At 38.1% G+C, this 19,634-nt stretch overlaps 1 protein-coding gene across 1 annotated transcript in view; it reads left to right on the top strand.

Moving 5' to 3' along the window:
* The window catches only part of LOC139737953 (uncharacterized), a 31,757-nt gene continuing 12,123 nt past the window's right edge, over window positions 1-19,634 (top strand). The window contains exons 1-15 of the mRNA XM_071648618.1: window positions 1-28; window positions 1,383-1,493; window positions 2,862-2,972; window positions 3,412-3,528; window positions 4,594-4,746; window positions 5,163-5,306; window positions 5,944-6,063; window positions 6,791-6,902; window positions 8,637-8,786; window positions 9,070-9,141; window positions 9,582-9,653; window positions 11,416-11,493; window positions 11,921-12,709; window positions 13,034-13,311; window positions 15,424-15,707. Of these exons, the coding sequence (XP_071504719.1) occupies window positions 1-28; window positions 1,383-1,493; window positions 2,862-2,972; window positions 3,412-3,528; window positions 4,594-4,746; window positions 5,163-5,306; window positions 5,944-6,063; window positions 6,791-6,902; window positions 8,637-8,786; window positions 9,070-9,141; window positions 9,582-9,653; window positions 11,416-11,493; window positions 11,921-12,709; window positions 13,034-13,311; window positions 15,424-15,707 (2,619 nt within the window). The remainder of the gene's footprint in view (window positions 29-1,382; window positions 1,494-2,861; window positions 2,973-3,411; window positions 3,529-4,593; window positions 4,747-5,162; window positions 5,307-5,943; window positions 6,064-6,790; window positions 6,903-8,636; window positions 8,787-9,069; window positions 9,142-9,581; window positions 9,654-11,415; window positions 11,494-11,920; window positions 12,710-13,033; window positions 13,312-15,423; window positions 15,708-19,634) is intronic.

Raw genomic sequence — 19,634 nt, 5'->3', positions numbered from 1 at the left:
ATGTCGTCATTGCATAGCATCATTATGTGTATGTGTGTATGTATCGATCAGTTTCGATCAGCAATGTTTATGAATGTACAATAACACAAATTTGTATTCTATGTGCACGTGATTCAGCATCTGTCATGTCATGCTGAACAGGGGGGGGGGGGGTGTTTCATAAAGCTGTTCGTAAAGTTACGAACAACTTACAAGCGACTGGTGATCAGTTCTGATGTGCTATACTATATAGCACATCAATACTTATTTCAATAATTCAGCACAAGAACTGATCACCAGTTGCTCGTAGGTCATTCGTAACTTTACGAACAACTTTATGAAACAGGGCCCTGGACTTCTATGATTTCGAAAGCTAAAGAACGTCATCCGAAGGACAGGGAAAAAAACACTTAGCGGACTGTTCTCGATATGGCTTCTCTGTGATCAATTTTTAAAAGATTATTTATGATAAAAGCTGTGGAACAAACCAGGGGCCCAACTCACTGAACAAACAGAATAAATCAGTGTTCTTGTTATAATATATATATATATATATATATATATATATATACATATTAAAGGCTCCTGTATGATTCAAGTCAGATATTCACAAATTAATAGTGATATCTGAATATTGTGGAATTCGCTTTGCAGAACACGTGCAAAAGATGATAAACGTCACACAGCCGACTAGCATTCCGGCATGTCCACCGTCGATTGTTTAGCTGCGACTCGGGAGAATGTGTTCACCTTTTCTATCAATGTGACAATATCTTGGACTGTCGTGATGGTAGCGATGAACAATCATGCGAGAATGGTAAAGATTGACAACTCTTGACAGGCCAGGTGGAAAGTAATGTGGCAGATAGCTACGATCTTAATGGGCCAGAAATCACACAGCAATGAAAACCCAATGGAGAGATTATTCAAATTTCGTCATTCCATGGACTGAACATTTACTTGACCTTGAATTTTTATGAATTCCAGCACAATATTGTGCCATGAATATGAATTTGTGTACTCCTTTCATAACACAATCAGAGCTCCATGGTGGTACTGTTCATAGTTGCCCTTATAACTGACCCGTAACTTGCGACTCCTACACAAACCACAATTTTGTATGTTCCTCACACGAACTTTTTTGTTCTCTGATTGCGCATTTTGGTAACTAATATCTTTAATTAAAAAAGAAAATAACAAAGTCTAATGTAGCCCGAAGGAAAGCTGTGGCTACGCAGATTTGTAGAAATAAACTGTTGAACGTGTTGTACGTTTTTCTTGAAACTTTGCTGATGTGTCCTAACAATATTTCTGCAATCAGTGAACCCATAACCAATGATAAACCGTATGATGCTGTAAAATAGTTTGCCATAACTGACCTCTTGTTTATCTCTCCTTTACAGTGACGACCTCAGACACACTGTTCTTCTGTAACGATGGCACCAACATATCAATATCACACTATTGCGACAATGTGACGCACTGCGCAGATAACTCGGACGAACACAATTGTAGTAAGTTGTGACGAGAGTCTGCTCTTTTCAAGCGAGAGCACTATTTTGAACCCCTACCCCCCCAAAAAAAAATGCAAAAAGAAGATTTCCAGCATGATGAAGAGAAACATAATGCCATGACGCGGCAAAATCTGGTCGCTTGAATTTGGACTTATAGATTCTTGTCAACAAGTAAACGTAAAGCCCGCCGCACACTACACGATTTTGCCCCGATTAATCGGTCTAAGACCTTAAGACTAGAAGTGTGACGTCACAGTCTTGCCGTACGACTGGGTCTTAGCGCCAGTCGTAGAGATTTCACATGTTGAATTTCTACGACCGGTCGTAGGCTTTCAGCCATTCACAATGCAGTAAAAATGCAAGCGCACGCAGTGCGCACTGCGCGCGCTTTACAATCGTAAGCCTGCTCGTAAGGTTCGGTCGTATAGTGTGCGGTGTCCGGTCGTACGACTGGTCTTAAGACCCAGCTTGGCTTAAGACTTTAAGACCAGTCTGATCATGTAGTGTGCGGTGGCCTTAAGAACCCCTCAATGCCAAAATCCTTGGTGTAATATTTTGACGTGTTTCGGTTTTAAGAAGGTCTTTGCTATCATACGACAGAAGTACGACAATATTTCATGCTTGGATGAGCACCAATTTGGCAAGGGGCGTGAAAATTAGGTTACACAGGAGTTCACTACCCATTTTTGCTGAGAGGAGAACGTCTCAGACAGACTTTCCATTTTTTAGTCATCCACATGACCCGCCGGGTGCACGTCACGAGACCGACACCCACGAGTCATACAGCCCACAAGTCATACAGCTCACGAGTCATACAGCCCACGAGTCATACAGCTCACAAGTCTTACAGCCCATGAGTTCGACACTAAGCCAACAAGGCCCATGAGAGCGACACATTACGCGCTGTGTTGTATCTGTCGAACTCGTGGCCTGGTTTTACTTAGTGTCGAACTCACGGGCTTTATTTGCCTAGTGTCGAAAACATGGGCTTTATGACTCGTGAAATGTATGACTCATGAATCTGTTTTCAATGTCGAACTCGTGGGCTGTATGACTCGCGGGTGTCGGTCTCGTGGGATGACCCCGACCCGCCTTCCCTTCCCATGCAGAGTCTCGTTCTTTATGCATGTCACTTACTGCTTTATATACCGAGCCACCCGCTTTATTGCATGAGCTCTTCCATCTCTCTGGTAATTCTTCTCCATATTATGTGGTCTATGTTGGCTGGTGGCCGTAGAGTTTGGTGTACTGCGATGATAACATTGTTCACATCGTCGAGTTACTTTTTGACACAGTACGGTCCCCTGAGTTTTGCTTTCAGTAATTTGTTTTCTTAGGCTTTTCTGTATGTTTCTTCCTTTATGTCAGAACCGTACAACTGCAGCGGGTTTGGGTGTGACAATGGTCGTTGTATCCCGTTCAATCAACATTGTGACTTGGTGGATAACTGTTTTGACGGTTCAGACGAAGCTAACTGCGGTAATTTTCTCCTTGCACTTGTAGTATGTAGTTGCTTTTGAATCATAAAAGCCGTCTAGTTTCTACCTCAAGAATGCTGCCGTTAACCCACAGGAAACACAACGTGGATTCATTACATACATAGATGTATAGGTACAAATGGGTTTGATAACGCATCGATATCAACATTGTTGATGAAAATAATGCTCTCATCGAAAGTGAAATTGTGCAGCATTCTTATAATTAGCGGAGGATCCCTTTTCTTCCAAACCAACTTAACTTTTGGGCTCCCCTATTAGGTTTGGATTGTGTAATTCCACGATATATCGATATAGGCAGCCTTTGCTATTTGTTGACATGATTTAGTCACTTTCGATTTGTGATTTTTATAACATAGTTATCATGAATTTGATAAAGCGATGAATGACACGAACTCTCAAATCCTTCATATGCACATCAGAAGCGTCAAACGTTTCCTTCACATGCTACAACGGTGATATTCATCCGCGATGGGCCAAGTGCGACGGTATTGTAGACTGTATCGGTGGCTCGTTTGAAGATGAGCCGGAAATTTGCGGTAAGCACCTTCACCAACTAGGCCTATCCCAATTTCGTATTTTTTCAGACAAAATGTATATTCTATCTTATAATGTTGGTCTGATGTATGAATAATCTCGTCAAAGATTTTGTAAGGTGATTGAATATTGCGAACTACAGCGACAAAAATTCCTTTGCTTTTGGCAAGGACTATTTTGAAACGTAGTTTTATCAACAAATATTGACACTCCCTCCTGCAGTGCAAACAGTGTTAAACTTTTTGCGTCGTGACTCAGAAAACGAGGAATAATTCGTTTCTAGGCATTTAGGAAAAAAAAGTAGCATGCTTTCCTTTCTCTTGAACTATGATTATGCAACTGTGAGCTACGGCATACAACTACCTCGTATTTTTTTTAAAATCTTATTGGCTCGGAGAGGTTTATAATTTGGTGGTAGTAGTAGTGTTAGCAGTAGGAGTAGTATTAGTAGAAGTAGTAGGAGGAGGAGTGGTAGTAGAAGTCGATAGGTAAAGGAGTAGTAGTAGTAGTAGTACTAGTGCTAGTATACTGTAGTATAGTAGCCGTAGTAGTAGTGGTAGTAATGGAAGTAGAGGTAGGCCTATCATCATACAGTAGTAGTAGTAGTAGTAGTAGTAGTAGTAGTAGTAGTAGTAGTAGTAGTAATAGTACTAGAGGTAGGCCTATCATCATACAGTAGTAGTAGTAGTAGTAGTAGTAGTAATAGTACTAGAAATATAACAGCAATACTGTTGACAAAAGGAAATAGCTTAGGAAAAATTAATCCACATTTATCAACAATGTCTGTACTTGAGAATTCTTATAAGTTCACCTTCAAATTTATTGCTTTAAATGGTCCCTGGATATCAATCCATTACACCGCTCCGTATCAAATGCTAGATAAACCTTGCGTTAGGCATATTGCTATTTCATTGATATTTTATGAGAGGGAATGTAATCTAGGCGCACATCTGAATGTATACAGTAGTATATGAAACAAACAAGAGTTCAGCTAGGGTGTCCGTAATTGTGTCTTGACAAATTACACTCTTCGTTTGTATTCTGTGGTCACGCCTTGTTCCCCACAGGCTATCGAAAGAAGAATCATTCGTGCAATGTGGAAGGCGAACTGCAATGCAATAACGGCGCTTGTGTGAGTGCAGATATCCTCTGCATCTACGATATCAGTCAGAGTGGCTACGTCAAAGGCTGCCGGGACCTTTCTCACCTCAGATCATGTGGCAAGTAAAGTAGCATTCTATATCCGTGACAACACGCTTTGAGCGAGCCTTCTTGCTTGCAGCAAGAGTAGCAAGAGTGGAAACTGTTACGAGAACTAGAATAGTCTTGCATATTGCATGAATTTCATTTACAAATTTCCAAAATAATTATTTTCCAGAGAGCGGGTACAGTAAAGAGAAAGAAGAATAAGGGGACGGGTTATTACGTTGTGTTGAATTATGAAAAATGTCTTGACAATTAGTTTGACTCTGATGTCACATGCTTAGGTGTTACTGTCCCCCGGTACTTTACACGGCTGCGGTAGTGGTGATGACGATGATTGTGACGAAGACGATAGTTAGAAATTCTGATAATTAATGATGATGATGTTGGTTAAAATCTTTCAGACTTCGTCTTAAATCCGTATTTCTTTCAGAGGATTTCCAGTGTCCGGAGTACACGCTGAAATGTCCAAACTCGTACTGCATACCTCTGCGCTTCAGATGCAACGGTCGCTGGGACTGCATCGCAGGGCAAGATGAGCTGAACTGTGATACGTCATCACCCTCATTGGCTGCCGGCGAGTATTCCCTACTATTCCCAAGCACCCAGAGAAACTAACTTTACTTTTGATTCACATCTATGCGATGAAAACATAATGCAGAAGTGATAATTTTGATAATAATGATAATGATAACAGTCATGAAATGATGAGAATGATACAGCTGAGATAATGGTACATAGAGATCATAAAATATTGGTATAAAATTTGTCACGGTTAACATCATTCCAGGCATGAATAAAAGCAATATCGTCGTTTTACACTACCCCCGCTTTAGTATCAAGGAACTGAAGTCAATACAAAAGTTGATAATTGGATACAAACCTGGGTTTTCAGCTCACACTTAAAATTGAAAAATATTTTTTTAAAAATTGATGACGCTGTAAGTCGTGCAGTTGATTCCTCATCATTAAGTCAAAATTATGGCATTGCATTGAATCTTTTTTTCTTATCATGAAACATAACCTAGTGTATGATGAACATGGGATACATTGTATATTCTGTAATTACCTGTATATCAAGTTGATGCTCGTTACTGAAGCTTTTGAATCCATTTCTGTTCGTATCTGTGTTATGGACCAACTGAGAAGATATTGCTCTTATGTATGTACTGTAACTAACCGTCTAATGTGAAATGTCCATATTGTACCTTCAGACCATGTGGCGTGTCCGAAGGGCACGTACAAATGCCACTCGTCCAAAGTCTGTCTGCCGCAGAGCGAGGTGTGCGACGGTTTCGCCCACTGCCCTGACAAGGATGACGAACAGTTCTGTGGTAAACAATTGTTGAGAAATATTATTAGTAAAAAAAAAATCAATTCAATTCAGTCATGTTGCCAGTGCCTTTTTCTATTTTTTTTATTCCTAAATTGTAATCTTTTCGACATTATTCAGAGCTGTTTATTTGCATTTTTTACAGTGCCTGTTAAAGGGTTTTCAAACTTGATACGTTGATATGATATCAGAGAAGGGATGTTAAATAGCAGTAACGAGCTGGTAATTCCACTTATCGTCCAATGTGACTATTGTTGCAAATCAGGATAGAGGACAACTTTATTTCATAAAAGTGAATGATTTTTAGTAGGATGAAGCACTCATAAACGGGTGCGCATTCACCACCGCAGAAGATATAGGCTTACTATTTACCATAGACGTGATAAGGAAGCAGGCATTTATTTCGACATTTTCTCCACTTGACGATTTTCATTTTTCATGTACACTGCTATGAATTTCTCAATTAACAGATGTGTCCATATATTTTGATACGGTATATTGAAATTTACTGAACAATATGCATTTATCTAAATTCATGTATATATATATATATATATATATGATATATATAATATATATATATATATATATTACATATACATCACATATATATATAATATATATAATATATATATGTATATTATATATATCATATATATATATATATATATATATAATACAAACATACGTATATGACCATGTGTGCGTTTGTTTGTGTGTTTATTAAGATGTGGACTGCCCTCCAGATTGCATTTGCATTGGTCTAGCGTTCATCTGCATCAGTCCAAGAAGCTCGAACATCGACAAAGAAATACGCTTGCCAGAATCTGCAAAGAAAATGTAAGTTCCTTCCCTCCCCCTCCTCTTCGTTTATATACTCGTCCTCTTGTACGCGTTTTGTAGGAGAAACTTCCAATATCTACTTATGTGAACAACAAAGGAGGCCTTGAAATTATTCAATTGCTTCTCTCTGAGTTGGTCTGGATATATGCAGCTATGTTTAACATTCAAAGGACAAGAACCCAAGAACTTAAGGGTGAATGAATCATCTACATGTGGATTGAGTGAATGCAAAAATATCATAACACATCATTGAACGTTGAGGAAAATCGGATAATTCATGTAAAGCTTATCAAATCTTATACGTGTTATAGTTTCGGTGCAGCCATCGGTGGATGAGAAGACTATACAACATTATTGTGATGTCACATGTGGAAGATGACATGAAGAGAATATAAAGAAAATTCAACAAGTTTTTACTTTTCTAGCGTAATAACGGAGCACTTGACTTCTGTCGAAAAGAGGGGTAATACTAATTCTCTATTACTCTTATCTCATATCAGTAACAAATCGAGGAAGTGTGAACTTTTCATTAAAGATATCTAATTTTGGAAATGTGGAAACCAAAGAGTGAATTGTAACATCGCAATGACAATTCTTTAGACACGACCTTTTAGTAGAATTGACCATCTTGTTTTTCTTAATTGGACAAAATGTTGTGATCACCAGTTGTCATTATGGCTAGAGACCCCAGCTTTGAAAACTATGAATTTGGAGCTATGCAGTAAACTAAATTACAATTGATATATCATTATATTTACAATCGTGCTTTCTTCACGGAGGTGGTTCTTGGGGCTGCAGTCCCTATAAAGATTTAAACTTTTAATTCAATAAAAAGTTGTGAAAATAAATTTACATGTAATGAAATCAAAATAACACATTTCACTGTCAGATATTTTATTTTTAACATGTACCACACGCGAGGCAAGTTTTCATTTCCATTAATTCGATCGAGTTGGGCACCAGGTCGATTAAGTCCAACCTGCAATGAAATATAAAGTAAGAAATTATATTAATGTTAGATATACATTTGGGGAATTGAAAATCCCATTATGTTCACATGTCACAGAAATTGCGGAATTGTTTGTTATTTTTTATATCTATTTTTTAAATGAATGTTTTTTTTTCCCAAGTAAACGGAAAATAGAGATGGAATAACACAATAATCACTTCTTTATAGTAAGTTCTTTCTTCTATATCGGGTAGTGACACTATCAAGCTGTGTTCACAGTAATCTCCTATAGCTTATTAAACTATGCATACACGATTATAGGAATCTTTTTCCCCTACGATTTTGTTCTATCAGTATTGCTATTTCTTCTGCTTGAAGAATGATTCTGTGCATTATGTTATTATGTTCATTTGTGACAGAAATTGCGGCAGTGTTTGTTGTTTTGCAATATATGTTAAATGAACATTAAATGTTTTGTGCAAATAATTAGAAAACAAGTGAAATAACACCATGATCACTTTTAATTTCATAACAAAAGAACATGAAAATGCCTACTGCGCATGATAAAATACATACTGTCTAAGAGCAAAACGTTTTCTGAAATACATTTTCTATGAATCCTAGGATACACTCGTTTTGCTTATCTCATTAATGACGGGCTGTATATATTACATGCGTGTACAGAGCTTATGCTTGGGTCACATCGCGAGATACTCTTGTTTCTGTGGAAGAAATCTCTTATAACGAGATAATTAATTATAGCTTACATATCTCCTCGCCAGCATCATTAGGTCTACATTCTTGCAATTTCTGACGAACGAATCCTCAGCCTACGGAAGCACAACCCCAATCCAGGCTGTCGATGAAGGCATTGTGTCCGTTGTTGGCCCATCCGGATTTTCACCCACGCGCTACCCTTTCCTTGCCGAGCTGTGAGTGTTTTTCTTTTGAAAGGGAAATCCATTGAAACTTTTGACTATTAAATAAAGAAAAAATGAAATGGGAAAAAAATTGCCTGCTACTATAGGTAAAGCATTTTCCTTCATTAAATAAGATGTTTGCACGAGTGTAGCTCTGTGTCAATGATCATCTCTTCTTGTTTGTAATTTCTTGACTTATTTTACAAAAGTGATTTAAATTGTTTGTAGATTGTTATAAGTATTTTTTTTCTAATCACCCGTGACAGCGATGTTCATATCCTTTATCAATCGACAGGGAACTTGTGTCCTCTAACATCGAACTTATACCAGCTGCGGCATTTAGCAACAATGGAGATCTGTACAGTTTGTGAGTATCATATTGACTGTTATCGATTGTGATAAGGGAGATCAAAGTTTCGAACTTAATTTCTTCTGTCTACCTCTATTTTCTCTCGGATTTGTTCAAAACAAGCTTATAAGATTTTTAGTAAAATTCCAGTAAAATGAATAAGATTGAAGAGATTTTTATAGACACTTTATTTTCAGTTACTACCCCCCCCCCATTATGTACCTATAGGTTGCATGTTGTACTTATCTTTATGATAAGACTAGTAATCTTTACTTTTACATGATGTTTACAAGTGTATCGTTGTGTGCTTTTCATTGCCATGATTGCCGGGTGTGATTCAAATTTCAGTATATTGATATGGTGTCATTTCTATACGTAATACAGCCCTGTAGTGGAAATAAACGTGAATTGAATCCATTGTCAAAAACGTTTACTTTGATTCTTATTTCTCTTTTCAGATCATTACTCGGAAACCCCATATCGAAAATCGAGAAAGGCGCATTTAGCAACCTTAAGAATCTGCGGAAACTGTAAGATTTACACAATTGACTGGGAAGATTGATGATGGTGTATAAATGATTACGTACTCCAGCTGCATGCAATTGTACTTCAGTTCAATACATTGTTTTATTTTATTCGTACAAGGAAAATAAAATAGATATGAGTATTATCATAATAAATACATCGAGAATGTTGAATGAAATGCAGGAATGTGGTCGACTGTAGTCTTCTTCTCATCATTGTCACGTTATTGTCGCTGCTCTTCCGAAGGAGTTCTGATTACTGACGCCTTGCGGCTGGAAGTATTTGTTTGATTTGATTTATTTCCGCATTCAATCACATACAAATTGAATGCAAATTTCAAAAGCACAAAAAAAAGAATAGCAAGTGCAGTTAAATCAATCGATAACAGTACTCATATAGATACACATAAGTGGCTGCATTGAGCAGTATACATACACAGAAACAAAAAAATAAAATATATAGCATTTTTCAGTAAATAACAGAGATAATTGATTGCAGGAGACCACCATCGTAAGCGATTAAGCTTGAAGTAGATGGGGCCTCATCATTTCTTTTTCATAATGAAAAACAATGAGTGTGGATTGAGTTGATTTTTTTATACATTTCAGATTTTGATGTGAGAATTAGTTTTTCTGATGAACATATTTTTGTGATATGCAGGCCTAAAATATATGTTTCATTTATGTTAAATGATGAGTTGTCATGATGATAGTTACAGTGTATGAAAATAGAAATATTGTCGACTGAGTTAAGTTATTCAGTTTTTCATTGCACTTTTTTGAAATTTGACACATGTGATGAATGTGATGTGCAGGTGTGTAAATTATATTTTTTGTTAAAATTAAACTCAATAAACGTAGTTGAAATGGTAACGGTATTTTTTATGATTAGCTGTGTAATGATATGTTGACAGTGATTTTTTTTCTTGTCCCCCATTTTTCTGTTTCTTTTTGTTTTTGATAAAGTAATCTGAGTATGGATTTGGCTGGTACCCTCATTGATAAAGTGTCATCATTAATGGAATAGTAACGATATGTTCTTTTTTATCAATTGTTGAGCAGTGTGTTGCCATGTTGACAAGATTTTTTTTTCTCTCTTTTTTCTCGTTTTTGTTAAAGCAATTTTAGAATTGATTGGGCTGGTACCCTTATTGATTAATCACTTCTTGTGATTTGCCACATGTGACCACCGTGAAGTTTATATATATATATATATATATATATATATATATATATATATTGTTTGTACATAGCACTGAAATAATCTGTTTTTATGATTATGATTGTAAAACATGTGCAATTCAGCCTTTGGCTGCCAGACATGATTTTTAATAAAACCTCTTCAATTCAATTCAAAATTTGTGAATAGAAAAAAAAATAACAGCTGAATTAATTCGAGGAATTATCAGCCATGGCTGTAAAACCGTCATCGAACACGACGCTATGATGAATTTGTAGCGCCCATCAAAAAGACAAGCTCGAGCTCGGGAGGTGTTACAGACTTTGTTTAAGACATAACCCTGCCGTTGGCTTTCCGTCATTTCTTCTGTGAAGCAATCATGTTCTATATCGAGAAGGACAACACATCTGTCACATTTATAAAAGACAAATCAAGCCAATACCTCCACCCCCAGGAAAAAAAGACGAATCGCTAACTTTTGTAGTGAGAGTTGTCATAATCAAATATCAATATTTTATATAAAGTAGATTACGCTCTTGTCTAGGTTTTAATCCTGTCCCCCAATTACGGTTATATCTTTTACATTAGGGACCTTCGGGACACCGACCTACCAATAAACAGCGACATACGTGAAGCTCTGCAGGAAATAAAATCTTTGGATTCAATGTAAGTTCTTTTTTGAAGACTTCTGCTTTGAGCAAATTTTTGGCGATTTCCAAGAGGTTGAGATGAATCGTATAATCGTACTCCCATGATTGTGTGTATAATTATAATCAATTTAATGCAGGCAGCAATTGAGTTTGACGTTGGCAAATCTTTGTCAACGGTTAGCTCCACACTAAGTCACCTCAAATATGAATGTAGGAGAATATAAAGCAATGAAATAAGATGATTCGTTGTGAATCCAAATGGGAAATTAAATGAAAAGTAGGAATGCTTCAAAATATTCGCAAATGAGATGTAGTTGTGAAATCTTAAAGGGTCATGAGAACTCTGACTTCGTTTTCAAAAAACCTTTTCAAACCGCTATTTATTCTTTAGCGGATAGAATGTGAAAGAAGAGTAAGTTCAATTTGTTTAATTCTTTATTCAGTTACGCAGATACTTTCACCATGTGCTGCATCATGGAATTGACACCGGCTGATTCGGATGACACAACCGGCTGTTTCGCACCGGCAGACGAATTTTCGTCATGTAGTGACCTTCTGAAGGACACTGTACTCCGTATTTCCATGTGGATATTGGGCATCAGCGCCATGGCGGGGAACATCTTCGTTATCGGACTTCGCGCAATCCGTAGACATCAGGTTGAAACCAGTCGAATCCAGTCACGACTGATCACTCATCTAGCCATATCCGACTTTTTCATGGGCTGCTACATGATGGTCATAGCGGGGGCAGATTTTTACTTCCGGGGCGACTACGCAATCCATGCTGATGCATGGCGAGCCAGCCTCCTGTGTCGTCTGGCAGGGTTCATCTCCACCTTGTCCAGCGAAGTATCCGTCTTCATCATCATGCTAATCAGTCTAGATCGGATCCTGTGTATTGTGTTTGTCCACCATCGGGATATCCAATTCTCTAATAAATCTTGCAAGATATGGCTAGCAGTTGTTTGGGTAATTTCGCTTGTCATATCACTTATTCCAGCAGTGGTCCCCATCCCTTATTTTCAGCAATTCTACGGCAAATCCAGCGTGTGCCTAGGGTTACCTCTAACGACAGAACGACTGCCTGGATGGGAATATTCGATTACTCTGTTTCTTGGTCTGAACTTAGTATGCTTCGTTGTGACAGCATTCTGCTATGTCGCTATCTTCGTGGCTGTTCGCAGATCCGCAGCTAATTTTTCGAAGAGCAAAGATCATGGGAGACATACCAAGTAAGCTGATTTGCTTCATCCATAGAGAATCGTCATCTCTATAGTCATTTATCAATCAATGACCAATGTAACATTGAATAGAGAAAGGAACGTTTCAATGAATATTCGTAATAGGAACAAATTTCTTCCCTAAGTTGTAGTCGCTAAAAGAGCTCATAAAATCGCAATCTAATCGACACCTGTAGGCCTATACTAGAATGGTGATCTTTTCTTGAGATAAGAAAGAATAATCATAAAAACTTACGTGTAACGAATTGCATATGCTTGTTTGTGTTTAATTACTACTTTATTGATTTCATGTGCTTTTACTCTTTTTTTTTGTAGGCGTGGAATGCAAGTACAGGTCAAATTGGCAGCCAAAATGGCGCTGATCGTAGGCACTGACTTCATTTGCTGGATGCCTATCATTATCATGGGGTTCCTGTCGGCCATCAGAGTTGTTGAGATCCCTGCAGATGTCTACGCCTGGACAGCTGTTTTCATTCTCCCACTCAATTCGTCTCTGAATCCCTATCTTTATACTCTATCCACTGTTTGGCAACGCCATCGGGCGCGTCAGCGTGCAAACTTGAAAACTGATTCGGATGGCGTTGTAGAGACAAGTACGTATTCTAGCTTACAAAAAAAAAACACCCAAAACTCCAAAACAAATAACAGTTACATGATTAGACATAACATGTTTCATCTTTGACACATCGGAGCCTATAGGCAGTATACTCCGGAGATCATTTGTATTATTCTTTGTCGGTAGCAGGATCTTAGAGCTCGGATGGAGGCATCATTGGTAAGCCTTGATGAAAAGCAAACCTTAAATACAAGCTATAGGTAAAGAGTTCTCTAAACACACCCAAAAGTTGTATTTACCTGTGACAGTCTCGACGACGGGATGTCATCTTTCTCAAACACTGGCTAATTGGCAACTGACGATTTGGCGCCAATCAGCAATCACCAAGGTCAGACATCCAAGTGATAGCGCAATCGTATGAAATGTCAGACAGTTGGTATGCACCCCCATCCCGGTTCATGTTGTGGGGGGTTCTTTTACTCCAAATGGCCTCCCTGATGCGTCTGTTCCTAAAGCAATTTTCTTGACGAAGCTCTCGATGAAAGAGTCCATATTGGCGTGCGTTGGTGATGATTATCCTGAGAAGAGTAATGTTCTGAGTTGGCATCAATTCCTTGTAATATGAATGGAGGGAATCGTATTAAATTCTGCATTGGTTTCCTGTCAATTATCATATTAATATTGTTGTAATTGTCTGTGATGCACCAGTCGGAAGCCCATTTGTTCAAGTCTCGTTACAGGCTTTCGGCACAGGTGTCTATGAGCTTTGGATTTTTATTGGTTTTAAGTTTTAATAATTGTTATTCTTTTATCTAAAACATGAACAGTTGATCTAAGCCTTTAGCCTCGGAAAAGTCCACCAGCATACGAAATTTGTGAGAATGTTTTTGGCCAAACTTCCAGGGTTGAGAGGGATTCGCTAGTTTTTCATGGTAAACTAGGAGGATCATTGACACCATCAGTTATCAAGATGAACATTAGGAGCAAAAGTGTTGTTTAGCATCTCAGCCTTATCTCCCGTCCAACTGAAAGGTTGATCATCACTTTGTAGTGGGAGTGCATCATAGGATTTACTATTGTCAGCACGATTCAACAAATTTCCATCACTGCTCGTTGTCTGCTTTACCTGTAGATTTGAGTTTCTACTCTAGCTGCATGCCGTGAGGAGTTCACATGAGCACGTCGTAGAGAGCGCATTCAGATTTGGATTATAATCATAACGTGCAATATCAAAGAATCTCGTGTATGGTCTTTCTACCACATTTCATTGACCTTTTGATTTCTTTGGACTGCTAAATGACACTCGTCATTCACTCAGGGTTTGTCAGAGTGCCGATGCTTAGCTGTTTTGAAAACACAAGTTAATGAATAGTGTACAAATGATGCACAGGATAGAGTGCGTTAGTGGAGATGTAGCGCACTCGAGGGTATTTACAATTGTGAAACATGCACTACATTGTAAATACCCGAGAGTGAGCTGCATCTCCACTAACGCCACGAAATAATTCTGTGCATCATTTGTTTTATAAAATGGATCGAAAACTAACAGCATTTTTCACGTACCTTTGTGGGTCAATACCAGTCAGCTACATGTAGCACTCACTTAAGAGTCAAGATGTCCGAAGATGTTCGTCCCAAACATTTACGCACGTCGCACCCGGAAATCCCGCACATATAAGTACTGTACGTATAAGAGTATACGTACGCCACACATGTTATGCATACAAGAAAGGCCGGCCGGCAGCCCGAACTAGAAGTTGTTTACAGGATTGACAGCGCGTATAGTAGCGCGCGACGCACTTGTAACAACTGATTGAGTGCGCACTGCTAGTGTAAACATTGTGACGTCAGGCCGTGCATGTTAGTGAGAAATTAATACACGCACACGTGACTCATTTCAGCGCTTCCAATTGACTACAATTCTTGAACCCATTTTGTAACTATTGTTAATTGTCCTTGATAGAATAACATCATGCAGTGACACTTTGCCCTTTTGAGAGAAATGTGTAGCCTGGTAACCAATAAGCTCTTCTAACTACATGTAGTAATATTTGTAACAGCATACATAATGATATAGAAGTGTTTGTGAAGTGAACATCAAATGGGAGTAATGAGCGGTTTTTGTTTTGTTTTGTCGCCTTTCCACTAGGGCTCGTGTCTCGGGTTGCGAATACCGTGGACCGAGATGACTCGACCCGAACGCGGGAGTTTCACCGCATCCTCACATCCCAGTGCCTACTGACACCTTTCAACTTGCCCTCTGCCACCCAGCGCGTTCTCCCTCTCTCAAAGTACATCGAGGAGACAGGGGACAGTCCCTCGCCCGAGGAGGCGGCTCTCATCGAGCGCTGCCTGCGCAAAGGCCTCACCTGCCTCCGCTCAAAGACCTCGAGGAGTTGGTCCATCACCGAGGACGAGATTGCTGTGCAAGTAGTAAGACACCTTATTCTGCAGCACATTTTACAGACGCACCGACTGAGTCAAGGGGCCTCTTTCTTAAAGAGTTTCGATCAATCTTTCGGTCAATAGTTGGGCGTTACTTAGTGAGATACGCAGTAAATCGAGCGTAAGATCAAAACTAATCGAAAGATCAATCTTATGATCACTCTTTATGAGCCCCAGAACTTTGAAATCTACTTTCTTCTGTAAACCCTCTAGATCTTTTTTTTTCTCAAATAAACTTTTCAGTTTCAGCTTGAATCAGGCGTGTATCTAGCGAAAAGAAAGTTGGGTCTTGACACATCTGTTTATCTATTATAAATACGACGTCTTCCAGTCGCGTAAAGACAAAAGCTGTTTCTATCAGGCACATACAGTGCCTTTTACATGTATTTCAGTGGCGTGATACTATTGCAAAATCCCTGTTCATACTGAGGGACACCTGTCCCTGGATAATGACAACCAAAACGCTTCATCACATCAGCATTAAGTTAGATTAACACTGTGATGTATCTTGGCGTTTTTTCTTTATTTCATCTTCTCAGAACTCTTCTGGTAAAGTGTCTCGGGCATTCATCGTGACCATTGACCCGGTAGTAATTGAAATGCTGGTGGGAAGCAAGGAGCAGAGAAACCATATCATTCATGCAGGTTTTATGAAGAAGCTTACGGAGAGTCTGGAACAAAATGCTGAATAAGGTCTGTGATTATTTCAGATCCAACAGCCTTCAGAAGTTTTCAACTGCCTTAGACATACTGAAAAAGAAGTGTTAACTGTATAATCTTGCAAATAAACATTTGCTTATTGGACAAACTATAGTTTTATAGCGTGTATAAATATTTCATAATTGGTAGTGGTTGTATTGCATGAGCAATGGGCACGTATAGTGAGGGAATTTATCACAGAACGTTTTGCATACGGCCCCTATGAATCACTGTCCACACACATATTGATATGATATAATCTATCGACATTGAATTTTGTAAGCTGTATGTACTGAAAACTTATATTGCATTCTTCGAAAACGTTCTTAAAATCTCTTATAACACTGAATGAACATATTATAGTATAGCAATGAATGAAGCTGAGATGGTATGTTTTTAGACGAAACTTCAAATAAACTAGGAATCATAGCCGTTTCCCCAAGGATGAAAATGCTGAAATATGATGCCTATTTAATTCTAGTTCTACCAAGGTGCCATTTCGGTTTTATTTTGTTGTGTTTCGTTTTTGTTTTTGTTTTTTTCGGGGGAGGGGGTTGGTGTTTGTGATATCAGTCGAATATTAATAACCAGTGCACATCAGCGAGGCTTCTTTCGAGCAGTTTTGATGGTATCAGACGAGCCACGATACACAGATGAATGTAGGTGTTGCTTACAATAGTGTTACTGTTGTCTTGTTGCTTGTTAGTAAATCACATATAGCACGAAGTCTAATTTGCCTTTTGTCAAGGCCCTCTCGCTGTTTGGTGAAGAGAGCCCATATCAGCCGAGCGCTGGCGCGCTAGGCTGGGCTCGCTTCGCTCTCCCGTTACAGCGAGAGGGCCTTGACAAAAAGCTAAAGGTCAAGCAACAAATTCCCTGAGAGTGAGAGTGGGAACCCCCGCAGTCTTTGCTCACGATTAACATGGTTTCCCGTATAGGCAAAGGGTTAATAAAGTAATATTAGTGAATAGTGATACCGATAACACAAGTGACTCAGCAAGACACTTTTACTTTAGAACATGTTATAGAGTATCGAAGTGATGATGTCACAGTCTTTTGCTGTAGCTCGGAATGAAACCAGGTGCGAGCATGGTTAGCAGATACAGTGTTTGAGCCAGGTGAGGTTGTTTAGAACCAGTTTCCAAGGCAATGGATGCTATGATAACATCACACTTTGGTTCTCTCGCGAGGAGTAAAACTGACCGGTGTATCCCCCAAAAATTTCGACAAACAGATCATCATTACCCTTTCCTTACAAGTCCGTATTATTCCGAGGAGTAAAACGGAGTTGTACATGTATATCCACCCCTCCCTTTAAAATTCTTTCAACCAACTAAGATCAGAGCCGACAAATTTCACGTTTAACCCTCCGAGGACCATGCTGCACCTCGAGACTTAATTCACATTGTACGTAAACTGGGTTATCGATGGTATTCACGCGGTTGTGCCACTTCCACTGCAATGTATGCCTGCTTCACAATGGCGTTTGTTTGCAAATATCTCCTCATAGAATACGTTTGCCATTTATCTTATGACCTCAGAAACAAAGCAAGGAAATCCCGGATCAATTAATGTCGATTCTTTTTCAAACATCAAGGCTTTGCCAACATTCTATGTTTTAAAAGAAAATTAATTGATAATGAATTTTCGTCACGTTTGTTAAAACGTATGCTTCGTGGCTATTAATAATCAGTATAACTCACCACGTGGTACTTGTATGAAACTATGAATCTGAATGTCTTAAGTTTTACTTCATACTCTCTGTTGTAACTGGTTCAAAATCATACTGATTCATTGAAGCTGTAACACGTCGTGCTTGTGTCAGAAGTGCTTGTGTTCTGTAGTATATACTGATATGGTGATCTAGAGAAGAAATAAAAACAAGACGAAATGTCAAACTTGCGGATAAAACAAAATAGATGCGTGTGCCTGTCATTTCCGAGTCGTTTTGTAGATCTTCAAACAATGCGTGCTTCCGATTAAAATCAGAAATTTCGATGACATACCCTTTGTGAGACAATCGACGAAAGTTTAAGATGAGCTGAGGTATACTTAGTGAGTCTTAAGAAAGCTTTGGCAAAATATTGTGGTTTGTCCGTATGCAGCATTCATTATATATATTATAGGGTACAGAGACACGTCATAACATCGAATCTTTCAACAGACGTGACTGAAAGCTGGAAATAGCAGTGAACAGGCTTGGCTAGAACTAATACAACAAAGCCTGGTCCGTCGGGCTCAGATTGTCTGAACATACTTCAATTTGATTTTGAAAGATTGTACATTTTCATGTTAGAACGTTATCAGCCAAATATATAATCAATATTTTGCATGAGTATTTGTTTTACATTTGTTTCAGTTACCATGCAGTTCTAGTTTATTCTATTCAATAATGCAATTTGTTTCAGCAAAGTTATCCTACAAATCCATGAACAATATTAAACGAACAATAAAAACAATATTAGAGTAAATGAAATAATTCAAGTTACAGAAAAAAACATCAAAGTACAAAGTAAAAAAAAACACCAATATCTAAACTGACATTGAACAAGATTTTAAAAAGGTACCAACAAATTCCCGGGCAGTCTTTTAAACTATCAGAGAAATATTAAGGGTTGGTTTAAAACTGGACAAAGAATGCTTACATTGCAAATCATGAGTTAACTGATTCCAGCTATGGATGCCTTCAAAAGAGAGCTTTCTTTTTCAAAATTCTGTTTTTACATTGTTACCACAAATCGATTTTTTCATACATTTCTAAAAAAAGAAACTTCGTTATGGGTTCTTCAAAATATTGCAATACATATTCTAGCAGCATTCCATGAAATTCGTTTTTTTTAACCTAACATGTAATACATTCTTTAGTTTTATTCCCCCCAAGTATCTAATGACAAGTAATCATATATAGATAACTGCACTTGAATATCTTTGTTCTACCAAAACGACAGCATGAAGCTATTTTTTTGTGTGATCTGACTCTTTTTTTCTAGTCATCTATGATAGACATTACAAAAAATTGTGTAAATGCAAATGAAAATCTCATGACCACTGATGATTACATTGGGTGAAAAAAAAACTTTATTCTGACAAAGGATATTCACCCCAAGAATGAATAAACTTTAAAAGAAAGACAAAAATATTCCTTACAGACCTATTCAAAAATGACAAGAATCGGATAAGAAATAGGGAAAATATGGCATTTTGAAATTTCACATA

This window comes from Diadema antillarum, unplaced genomic scaffold (genome assembly GCF_040938485.1).
Source record: "Diadema antillarum isolate AM-2024a unplaced genomic scaffold, OU_Dant_1.0 seq00000717_RagTag, whole genome shotgun sequence".
Lineage (NCBI taxonomy): Eukaryota > Metazoa > Echinodermata > Echinoidea > Diadematoida > Diadematidae > Diadema > Diadema antillarum.
Note: the sequence above shows the minus strand (reverse complement) of the source record. Positions and strands in the feature narration are given on the sequence as shown.